Genomic DNA, 12,619 nt, shown 5'->3' on the forward strand with positions numbered 1-12,619 from the left:
GGACGTCCAATTAGTCGACATACAGTGAGAAATCGACTCAGAGAACGCGGAATTACCTGTCGTAGGCCCTACCGCGGTCTAATTCTAACGTTACGCCACCGTCAACAACGTCTTATTTGGGCCCGCAACCATCGCGGCCAGCGTTGGCAGAACGTAGTGTTCAGTGACAAGTCGCGTTTCAACTTGTGGAACGCCGACGGACGTATCCGTGTCTATAGACGACGCCATGAACGCTACGCAAACAATTGCGTTTTGGAGCACAATCGTTACGGTGGATGTGGAGTAATGGTGTGGGCAGCAATCAGCCATAGGTTTAAGTCCCAACTCGTCGTTTGCCAAGGTAATCTCACAGCCAGGCGTTACATCGACCAGATATTACGTCATGTAGTTGTCCCTTTATTCCGTCAACGTCAATGATTAGTCTATCAGCACGACAACGCGCGACCTCACGTTGCACGCGTCACCAGGGACTTTCTACAGGCTAGAAACATTAATGTTTTACCTTGGCCGGCGTGTTCACCGGACTGCAATCCGATTGAACACGCGTGGGACGGCGGTTACGCCAACGTCAACCCCAGCCGGCAAACGTCCGGGAACTGGTAGCAGCGCTGCACTAGGAGTGGGCCAGAATCCCACGGTATCTGTTACGCAACTGGTGCGGCTCTATGAGGCGTCGCCTTGCTGCTGTGGTTGCTAGCAGAGGTGGCCACACGCGCTACTGATTTTTCTAATGCAATTTCTCCGACCGGGCTATTAAAATTCAAGATTTAAGCATAATACGACAATGTAATGATTTCTTATTGACCATAAATTCTTGTAAAGCATCTAATTTGCGAATGGAATTGTTCTTTTCTAATTTTGAATCACGGTTAACGAAAAATTGTATACCGAGTTTGAATGAGGCGTTTCTTTATCTCGTCAGTGTATTTTTATCAAATATTTCAGCTTTATTTTCATAACGCAAAATTTTTACCAGATTTCACTAAGAAATGCCAAGGTTTAACAAAGATAAAGACATTGAGTTAATGCCACCTAGACCCTATGATCATCTTATTGCAATGTTTCTCAAAGTTTAAGTAGTGTAAATGTCTTTTTTCTTTATCAATAGTAATGTCAAATTGAAATTCTTCCCGTTAAGAAATGCGAAGTAACAGAACAATCCCGATATATGTGTTTTGTTTATTTCATGAGAACCGTTATTTTCTCGCAAACGAACACATTTGGTTGATAAAAAACTTCACTCTATCTATGTTAATTATCTTATGTAGTAATTGAGCACTTCAGCTCTTGTAGCGACTTGAAATATTTCACGAAAACGTTTAAATGATTTGTAATAACTATTTTGCTATCCGTAAGCAGAAATATGTCACCATGACTTCTCATATGACACCAGTACTGGTTTTTCCAGGAAGCGGACTTGAGAGTGGTTCAAATAAGCTTGACGCTTTCTTCACAATCGAGCTACAATGAATTAGTATAAACTAAATATGTCACCGTAGTTTAATATTGTATGAAACCATAGAAATACAATGAGACGCTTAGCAGCTGTAAAACCCGCCCGCTTAGCTCAGTAAGTAGAGCGTCGGTCAACGGATCGCGGGGTCGCGAGTTCGATCCTCGGGCGGGGCGTATGTTCTCTGTGACTATTTGATAAACGATATTGTGTCTGAAATCATTAGTCTTCCACCTCTGAATCATGTGGGGAAGTTGGCAGTTACTTGCAGAGAACAGATTTGTACTGGTACAGAATCCAGGAACACTGGTTAGGTTAACTGCCCGCCGTTACATGACTGAAATACTGTTGAAAAACGGCCCAAAACAAACAAACAAAACAGCAACTGTAAAGGCATGTAAAAAGCCTTTGTCGGGTGCTGCGAATGAACGTAACAAATTTGCAACTGTTTTTCTGTGGCTTTTGAGAATTAGCTGCGTCATAATTAGTTGGATTTTCCAATGAAATTAACAATGTCAGTGCAGTAGTGTCATTAACTTCTGAATAATGTGTCAATATTATTTTAAGAAAATACTCAAAAATTAATCCGTTCTCAAATGTCCGCGTCCGTACTCCGTTCTCCATCACATATACTTTATAGCAAACCTACCTTCCTTTAATATTTTATTAATACAGGTCAGTCTGTATAGACAGTAGGCAAAAAAAAATATAGGTGTGTATTTCCAAATATGCAACATCAGCCAGATGTGTACGGTCCAGAAATAACATGTAGTTTAGCCGACTAGTGCTTGTAACAGCGTTTAAATAACATTTCAAACGTCGCGGACAATTGTAATTTAAACCATCATTGATAAAAGACTAGTAAAATGACTGTTTGTCATTTCACGTTACCAGTGTGTAAACAATTTGCAACGTTAGGTATCGGTCAAATCATTCTTGTGTTTATGTTTGCAATGTTTTTATGCCATTTTCAAACATCTCAGTTATTAGGGTCTTTGAACTATTATAAAGAGCCTCTTTCAGGTAAAAATGATGCAATTTACAAATATAAAGGCTCTTTAGTCACCTATAACACATTTACCAGAATAAATTCTATTCATATAGCGATAACACTGTCACCAGTATAAATTTCTATTCAGGTACCGATAAAAAAATTATCAATATATATAGCGATAAAGTATTTACCAGTATAAATTCTATTCATATAGTGATAAAACTGTCACCAGTATAAATTTCTATTCAGGTACTGATAACAAATTTATCAATATAAATTCTATTCCTGTAGCGATAAAGCATTTACTAGTATAAATTCTATTCTTGTAGCGATAACACATTTCTCAGAATAGGTTTTAATTATATACCGATAACACTAATAAAACTCATGTATTGATCATTATTAACATGAGTAAAATATAAATTAAACGTAAGGTAACAGTAACGCATTTACCAGTTTCTTCAGCTACCGATTATACATTTACCGGTATAAAGTCTTTTCAGCTCATTTCTGAACAATGTATCAAAGCACCCATAAACATAACAATTAACCATGCTATTAAGAAAAGAACAAAAAACTACAATATGGTATACGACCTGCTCGGTGAAAGATAAACTGGCAACAAAGTTGTCTTGGGTAACAGTAATCAGCTGTAAAATGAGATGGGGTATGAATGTTATAAAATACAAGATAGTAATAGTAAAAAACATTTGAGTTGTTCTTTTACTTCGCTGTGTATGTCGCAAAGCCTCTTTACGTTTACAAGCATTCTCCTGATCCATTCTGTTATGTACATCAATGTCAGAATTGGTTTCTGTCCTTACGTTCTTTACGTTCTCTTCATTGTTAGTCTTGATATCATTACAATGACTGGAATGAATCTTGTTTCTCTGAAAATCTTTCATTTCAGTGTTACATTCAGCATTAACATTAGGACTGAAATGGCCAGTTGCAGTTACATTCTCGTCTTTATTTCCATAACAACCTTTTTGTCCATCTTTGTTCTTTTGGATGGGTATAGTAATGTTCATATCACTTGTGTCTATTGTGCCATCTTGGTCTGTGCCACCTCCGGTCTTTTCATTTCCGGTTGCATCAATATTTGTTTCTTTATCAGTTCCGAATCTGGTTCCAGTAAACGAGTGCTTTGACACTAATGGATCTTGGTAAACACTGTATATATTCATTTTATGATGTTTCTTTTTAACATGTCTGTCTTTGTTTTTCTCTTTACAATTTATGTCCATTAATTGGTGATTACTTGTGCGAATTCGGGATTTTACGGTTACCTTGCTTGTATGACAATGGTCTAGGAGCTTGTTCTTTAATGCAGCATGTGCCCTAATACTTTTTCCAATCAAATAGTAAAAGATAATAAGACTGAAAAACACAGCGGAGGTCATGAATATCATGGCGCCATTCCAGTACACTAAATATAAATTTCCTTTATATTTGTCATCAAGGTAACAACTAATTCTGGTAATGTTTGAGTCTGGTGTTACAACGTTCCTGTGACCATAGAGGATCGTCGCTGGCCAGCCGGACGCTACACCAATGAATAAAACGACTATACATAATACCTTTGCTCTGGCAGGAGTAATCTGTTCTCCAAAAGGTCTGCATGTCTTAAGGTATCTGAAAATATCCCATCTCTAACATTTGAGTTAAACAATTGTTTCGAATATGCCCCTGTTCCGCATTGTTTCTTGTAAAACAGCAAATTTGACACAGTGTAAAATTCGAAAGTACAAGAAAACTTGACTTAAATGTATTAGAATTATTTGAAACAAAATTATATATTATCGAACATTCTTATACGTTTTTTTTTCTGTTGAAACAGGCTAAAGCTAAAATGACGTCGCGTTAATAGGCTATGACGTCAATGTTTTTGTTGCGACCAAGAAAGTGCGCTTCTATATTTTATCTTCTTTTTTAGATAAACGGTACATGTATATTAGAATCAAAATATGTATAGCAAAATCGTGTTTTTTATATAAATACACTCAAAATCGGTTAAACGTCGCCAGAATAATTCACTCGGGCTACACTCTCCTGAAATCATTCCACAGACGTATGACCTCTTCGTGTATAAATAACGTTAAAACACGATTTTATACATCATTTCTTAATATTAGATTCAACTACAAAAGTGTATGGAAACGGTACCATCACCAGCATTTGAGCCGTGCCATGGGAAAACCAACATAGTGGGTATGCGACCAGCATGGATCCAGACCAGCCTGCGCATCTGCGCAATCTGGTCAGGCTCCATGCTGTTCGCTAACAGTTTCTCCAATTCCAATAGGCTTTAAAAGCGAACAGCATGGAGCCTGACCAGACTGCGCGGATGCGCAGGCTGGTCTGGATCCATGCTGGTCGCATACCCACTATGTTGATTTTCCCATGGCACGGCTCATTTAATTACTTTTTTTAAAGTATGCTCCATTCAGACCTTTAAGTCTCCCATTATTGGAAATTATGTTTCGGTCATTAAAGATGACGGATTTTTCTTACCTGTCCACAGCAATTGGTACGAGAAGAAATCCAGACGATCCTACGAAGAAATACAGAAAGAATCGCAATATCTTACAGGCTGTTGCAGCTGTAAATGTAAGCTGTTGGAACATATCCACCGTTGTGAAAGGCATGCTCACGGTGCATGACAGCAAGTCGAGCATTGCCAAAACTATGATAAAAATTCTGTGACTCGTAGCTTTCATTCGAAAACCATACACATAAAGAACATGCGCATTTCCAACAATTCCTAACACCATAAAAGTCAGTACTAAAACTTTAGCTCCGACATAAGGTTTTCTGTCCAGTTCATTGTGAAATTCATCTCTGTATTGTTCTTCCATTTTGCTATGTTGTTGATGTGTTACCAATTAATGGTGATAGCCCGTATTTTGCAATCAACAATCATTTTTTAGGGATTTGTTTATTGCATTGCGATAACAATATCATGTTATGTATTTAAGCCTATTATTTGGTCCTCATTTCCCGTAACAAAGTTTTTCCTTGAGTTCGCTTTAAATATAAAACAATATCATTGATAATATGCATAATTCTGAGGAACTCCGAGGGTTGTATTAGATAGAATCTTTTCATTTTTTTTTATAAAAGTATTGCTTAGTTTTGAATTTGTCATAAAAACGGCTCCAAGAATTGTAACTTTCAGTTCTGACATTATTTATTAGTGGATTGGCATAATACGTTCAGAATATCTAAGTTAGCCTAAAATATTTCCTTATAAATACTTTATTTTTAAAGTGTGATTTTGCCTGATTTTTAAAACTGGAAAAATATACATTTTTGGCCACAAAACCGACGTTATTAAAGATATTTTAAAAATCCGAAAGGATTCTGTTTTCACCTCTGATGACCGTTAGAATGATGTAGAGTTCATTTTTTAACAAACCGGACAAAATAATGCTGCACTTTATGAAAATCCTGTTTCGGACTAAGCGAATCAAACAGTAAATCAATGCAATTATAAATTATATATGATATTTTGATTTACGTCAAAGCATTTACGGTATTGCTGAATTGATTCAATGGGTTAGTTCCATGTGGAGAATCAAAATAATTTCCCAAGAGAATGCAGTGTAAACAAAATTATCAGAATTCAGTTTCACCCGTAAAACAGACAGGCATCAAACAGTGCGCCATTCCCATCAATATAATTACTCTTAATTTTGATTTTTCATTGATAAAACAGTTGAAACATTGTACTTCAATACAATTTCTATTTGAAGCGTCTCTTTTTTTTTTACAAATTCATAATTATTTTAATTTTAAGTCTGTGATGTTTTATAATTTTCACTGTTTGTTTCTTTTAGTTGTAAAGTGACCATCGCATACATAGGTAGAACCACCGACCTTCCTTAAGGTAGTTCTGCACGTTCGGATAAGAAAGTTTTCTACAATGTAGATATTGATTAAACCGTGATTTTACAAAAACTTCAGAATATACTTAAAATGATAGGGTCGTGTGCTTGATTTTTGTTAGACTGATTTGAAAAAGTTGGAACTCTTATAAGTTTTCATAATGGGAGTCTATGGAAATACAATATTCGCGAATAGAAAATGTTCTTCTATGTAGATTTTAATTAAACTTCTCAAAGTCGTAAATGAACAAATGATATATAAATTTGTGAAATAAAAAGTAGAGGCTCATGTGCTTGTTTTTGAGACATTGTCTATGATTAAAGAGATTCGCACATTTCAAGCTGATTTTATGACATGACTTGGAATTATTTAACACTTCAAACGTTTTAATGTCATATTTTGTATTGAAAATGATAGTAACGTTGACGTTTAGATAAATTTACCCACTACACGGGTAACCATTAATTCATACTTAAATCAAATTTTCAATTTCGTATGCCGAGTCCAGGCTTTATTCTATGTTATCTGGATGATTACTTCCGGTTTATTAAAAGTGCAGAAGTGGATGGCGGCCTTACATGAAAGAATTCTACACCCAAAGCAAGGTGTCTAACGTGAGGGGTGTGTCCGCATTTACTTCTAACTCACTGCAGTAAAAGGAAATTCATTCGAATTTAAACAGAGACCTTAACCTCGAAGGTCATTTTTACATCCAATACTAGTATGCCATATCTGTTACAAGACAGGAACATTGGCACACTTACTGCGTGGATGACAGGTATCCATGCTTCACGGGAGGACGTGCGTTCTGTGGAGAGCTTGCTGATACATTACAGTGTGAAAGAATCAAAATAAGAACACTTTAAAGTGCAAGTCTAGTCTTTGGTTAGTATTCAAAGCCACCGAAATCGGTTCAATAAGACAGGAAATTTGAAACTAAATGCGAGTCTAAGTGAATGCGACTCGAGAGTGAGGAAGGGCTTCATGCTAACTATTGACACATAAAAACGTGTCATCTGCTTTTGGAAATATTCATGACTCGAGAGTATTTAACTATTCTCTCGGGTCAGTCAGAACTACGTTAGAAAATTGCTATAGGCTGATATGCCGAAAGCAACAGTTCTAAAAGTCGTGGCCGATACTAAACCCACCAATCAGCGTTTCATAGATTATCTTTGAGATACCGTCGATTTTCTCCCGAGAGTTGTTTATTGTTTAGTACAGAAGTGTCTGATGAGAAAAAGTGTCTAGTCATCATGTCATATTTTGACCAATCAAAATGCAGTGTATTTGTATTGGTAGAGAGATTTTAGAACAGCTGTAGCGAGTACAATCTTTAGATAACATTTACTTTCTAAATTCCATGTATTCAGTTTTCTGTGGCTTTAACAGATTTACATTATGCGTAATAATTCATTGGATTTTTCCATTTTCCAACGAAAACAACTATTTTGTAGTGTCATTTACCTCTTAATAATATATCAATATTACATTTAGGAAATCCCAATGTGTAGTCCGTTCTTCAATGTCCGCGTTCATACTCCGTTCTCCATCACACATATTTAATAGCATACATATTCATGTGCCCAGACCTTCCCGCCAGACCTTTATCACTACAGGTCTTTCCGAAATATATAGACCTTAGACAAACAAAAGTGTAGGTGTGTAATTCAAAATAATGCAACATACGGTCCAGAAACAATATCTATTTAGCCGTCCGGTGTGTGTACTGCACTTATACAACATTCCAAACTTCGGAGACAACTGTAATATACATTAACATTGATAAAAAAAGACTGGTATGTTTTAATATAAATATTGTAATTTGAATAAATACAACAGTCAAAACAATAATTTATAATGTATAGACGTAACTTGTAGAAAAATAGTGAATGTTCAAGTAACGAATGAAAAAAATACATAAGCATATACTCTTCTTCTTCTTCTTGTCGTTCGCAGCATATACTCTTCTAAATACACATATTTCAATGAAAACATGCCTGCAAACATCCATCCGGTAAGCAGCCTGACCTTCTGCATCTGTATGGTCTGCTTCTTTACAAGGCAAGGTGATGACTGGCTGGTGACTGTTCGTCACGTCATAATACCATTATGAAAACTACATGCAACGTAAAGTACTAGTAACACCCTTCCTTATCTTCATGTTTGCAATGTTTTACGTCATTTTCACAGAATTTTAACTTTTAGCTGGGGACTTCGAAAACCAGAATAAAATAGTCTCTTCAGGTACAGATGGCAGATGATGTAATTTACAAGTATATAGCCTTTTCAGGTAAGGGCAACGTCACTTACAAGTATAAAGTCTCTTCAGGCGCCGGTAACACCTATTCATATAGCGATATCACATTTACAGGTATAAATTCTATTCATGTAGCGGTAAAACATTTATTCAGTTTCCGATATCACATTAACCATTATTATTATAAAGTAAACTCGTGTATTGATAATTCATTAGCCCGCATGAAATAAAAATTAACGACAATTACCAGAGTAAAGTCTCTTCAGCTCATTTCTAAACAATGTATCAAAGACCCCATAGACATAACAATTGACCATGCTATTCAGAAAAGAACAATAAAATACAATATGGTATATGACCTGTCCCATAAATGATAAACCGGCAACGAAGTTATCTTGGGTAACTGTAATTAGTTGTAAAATGAGATGGGGTATGAAAGTTATAAAATACAAGACAGTAATAGCAAAAAACATTTGAGTTGTTCTTTTAGACCACCGTACATGTCGCAAAGCATCCTTGTGTTTGTGGGAATTCTCTTGACCACTTCTATCATGTTCATCAATATCAGAATTGGTTTCATTAATTACATTCTCTTCGTCGTTAGTTTTGATATTACATTAATTGTAATTAATTTTCTTCCTCTTGGAATCTTTTATTTCAGTGTTAAATTCATATACGAGCTTTTCAACTTTAGCTTCAGGTTTGAAATGGCTATTTTCTGTTGCATTCTCTTCTCTGTTTTTATAACTACCCTTTCGTTCAATTTTGTTCATTTTGATGGGTATACTAATGTTAATGTCGGTTGTGTTTATTGTACCATCTTGGTTTGTACCTGTTCCTGTTGCAACAATAATTGTTTTATTATCACTTCCAAAGCTGGTTTCGGTAAAAACATTTTTTGGTTCTAATTGATCGCCGGAAACACTGTATATATTCAATCTATAATGTTCGTTTTTAACATTTCTTTTATTCCTTTTCTCTTTACTAATTGTGTCCATTGATTGTTGATTACTTGTGCGAATCGGGGACTTGCCGGGGACCTTGTTTGTATGACAATGGTGTACGAGTTTGTCCTTTAATGCAACGTGTGTACTAATACGTTTTCCAATCATATAGTAAAGTATAATCAGGCCGAAAAACACGGCGGAGATCATGATCATCATGGCGCCATTCCAATATGCTAGATATAAACTTCCTTCAAATTTGTCGTCAAGGTAACAACTAATTCCGGTAATATTTGAGTTTGGTGTTACAACACTGCTGGCCATAGAGGAGTGGCGCTGGCCAGAATGAAGCTACACCAATGAATAAAAGGACTGTACATAATGCCTTTGCTCTGGAAGGAGTTATTTGTTCTCCAAAAGGCCTGCATGTCTTAAAGTATCTGTAAATTTCGAAAATTCTATAAATATGCAAGCGAATCCCGTTTGCCAAAAGTTCAGTTATTTAACCTTTAAACATTTGTATCGAATATCACTGTGTTCCAATACCAAATCTGAAACAGTCTTAAGGTTAGATAGTAAAAGAAAGCTCGACACATCTTAGAGTTTCAAAGCTATTTCTATCATCATAAATGACGAATTTTCTTACCTGTCTATTGCAATTGGTAGGAGAAGTAATCCTGACGATCCTGCAAAGAAATACAGGAAGAATCTCAATATCTTACAGGCTGTTGCAGCTGTAAATGTTAGCCGTTGGAACATATCCGCCGTTATAAAAGGCATGCTCACGGCGCATGACAACAAATCAAGCATGGCCAAAACTATGATAAAAATTCTGTGACTCGTAGGTTTCATTCGAAAAATGTATACGTAAAGAACATGCACGTTTCCAACAATTCCTAAGACCATAAAAGTCCCCACTAAAACAATTGCTCCGACATAAGGTTTTCTTTCAAAATCGTTGTACTAGTCAATATTTCTGTTTTGTTCTTCCATTGTGCTGTGTTGCCGATGTGCTACCAACTTGCTGTAATAGTCAATTTATATATTTCAATTGTTTATCAACAATCGACTTTGAGAGGATTATTGTATTTGTATTGCGATAACTGTTATATCATGACCTACTGTTGGAACCACATTTTCCGTAACAAGGCTTTTCCTTGATTTCTCTTTAAACATAAACTATATCATTGCCAAAATGCATCATTCTAAAGAAATCCGAGGGTGGTATTAGACTCTTTTCAACTTTATTAAAATATTTTGTTTTGAGCTTATCGTCAAAACATATTTGATGTCCATCTGGTTCCAAAAAAAAATAATTTTCAGTTTTGATGTTATCTGCAAATGAGTTGGTCAGATTATCTAAGTTAGCATAATATGAATATTTTGAAAAATATCTATCTTTGCAAATTGCGATTTTGCTTGACTTTAAAAAAAAACCCAAATGTACACTTTTAGCCACAAAAATTGACATTACTGAATATGTTTTAAAAATCCAAAAGGATTCTACTCTCACCCTTGGAGACCTTTAAGAAGATGTATACTTTAAATGTGGATTATGATATTCGCGAAAACCTCTGTTCCTGATTATAAATGTGTATTTTATATGTGGATTATGCAATTCGCGAAAACCGCTGTTCCTTGTTATAAATGTATATTTTATAAGTGGATTATGCAATTCGCGAAAACCGCTGTTCCTGATTATAGATGTATATTTTATATGTGGATTGTGCAATTTTAATAACCGCTGTTCATGATTATAGATGTATATTTTATCGGTGGATTATGCAATTTGTGAAAACTGCTGTTCCTGATTATAGATGTATATTTTATATGTGGATTATGCAATTTGTGAAAACCGCTGTTCTTGATTATAGATGTATATTTTATAGGTGGATTATGCAGTCCGCGAAAACCGCTGTTCCTGATTATTCGAATGAAACAGTAAATCAATGTGATTGTAAATTATATGTAAGGTTTCGCTTTACGTCAAATTATTGTTTAATTAATTCAATGTTTATTGTTGCTTTTTTTATTTTACTAAGTGACTGAGAATAATCATGGCAATAGTACTAAGTTTGAAAAAAAAATGTTTATATTTCACAGTCTGAACTAAGATTCTTGTCATGTTAAAGCCCATCCGCTGGGCTCAATGGGGATAGCGCTGATCCGTAGATCGCAGGGACGTGAGTTCGATCCACGGGCGAATGTTTCTCCTTGACGATCTTCTTAAAGACATTGTGTCTGAAATCATTCGCCATTCGCCTTAGATTCATGTGGAGAAGTAAGCAGTTACTTGCGTTTAACAGATAAGTACTATAACAAATCCATGAATGCAATGGAAATGCTGTCCGGTGCTACATTTAGAGAGAAAAAAAAAACAAAATATTTTCATGATTGTCTACTATCTAATTCAGATGAAAATGTTTACAAATTATTCATATAATACAGTTTAAATTAACATATTTTTGTCAAACTGTTTCAAAACTGTTTACGTCTCAATATGTTCAGAGAAACATCAATTTAAATTTGCTCGACTAAAAGTTTGCAGCATTCGTTTCTAAACAACATAGTACGTATTCATATACAAAGATGAGAAAAAGATCTTTATAGTTTTTTACGTGACGAAATTCTGACATGCATCGGTATTATTATGATATTAAATTCTCACATGGGTCTAAAAATACAAAGTATATATCCTCCATAAAACATAAATATATTTATTTTTTGTCTGAATGAATAATTGCTTTAAATTCAATATGTGATACCTTTCCTTGGGTGTGGTTTAGATAACATAAGTTATTAATGAGTTCCATGCAGACAATTAAAATTAATTCCCGACAGAATGCTGAATCAACAAAATGATCAGAATTTAATTTCAACCTAAAACAAAAGGCATGAAAGGTGCGTCATTCCAATCAATATAAGGCATGAAAGGTGCGCCATTCCAATCAATATAAGGCATGAAAGGTGCGTCATTCCAATCAATATAAGGCATGAAAGGTACGTCATTCCAATCAATATAAGGCATGAAAGGTGCGTCATTCCAATCAATATAATTGCTGCTTGAGGTACATCCTTTC

At 35.2% G+C, this 12,619-nt stretch overlaps 1 protein-coding gene across 1 annotated transcript; it reads right to left on the reverse strand.

Annotated features, from left to right (window-relative positions):
- Positions 1 to 213: 213 nt before the first annotated feature.
- Positions 214 to 10,512, reverse strand: LOC123550516 (uncharacterized). The gene is made up of 5 exons (XM_053546788.1): positions 10,186 to 10,512; positions 9,401 to 9,519; positions 8,173 to 8,238; positions 4,962 to 5,049; positions 214 to 4,082 (listed from the first exon to the last, which is right to left on the reverse strand). The coding sequence occupies exons 1-5, from the start codon at positions 10,443 to 10,445 to the stop codon at positions 2,909 to 2,911; spliced, it is 1,707 nt and encodes a 568-aa protein (XP_053402763.1). The 5' UTR covers positions 10,446 to 10,512; the 3' UTR covers positions 214 to 2,908.
- Between the last annotated feature and the right edge of the window lie 2,107 nt (positions 10,513 to 12,619).

This window comes from Mercenaria mercenaria, chromosome 6, assembly GCF_021730395.1.
Source record: "Mercenaria mercenaria strain notata chromosome 6, MADL_Memer_1, whole genome shotgun sequence".
NCBI lineage: Eukaryota > Metazoa > Mollusca > Bivalvia > Venerida > Veneridae > Mercenaria > Mercenaria mercenaria.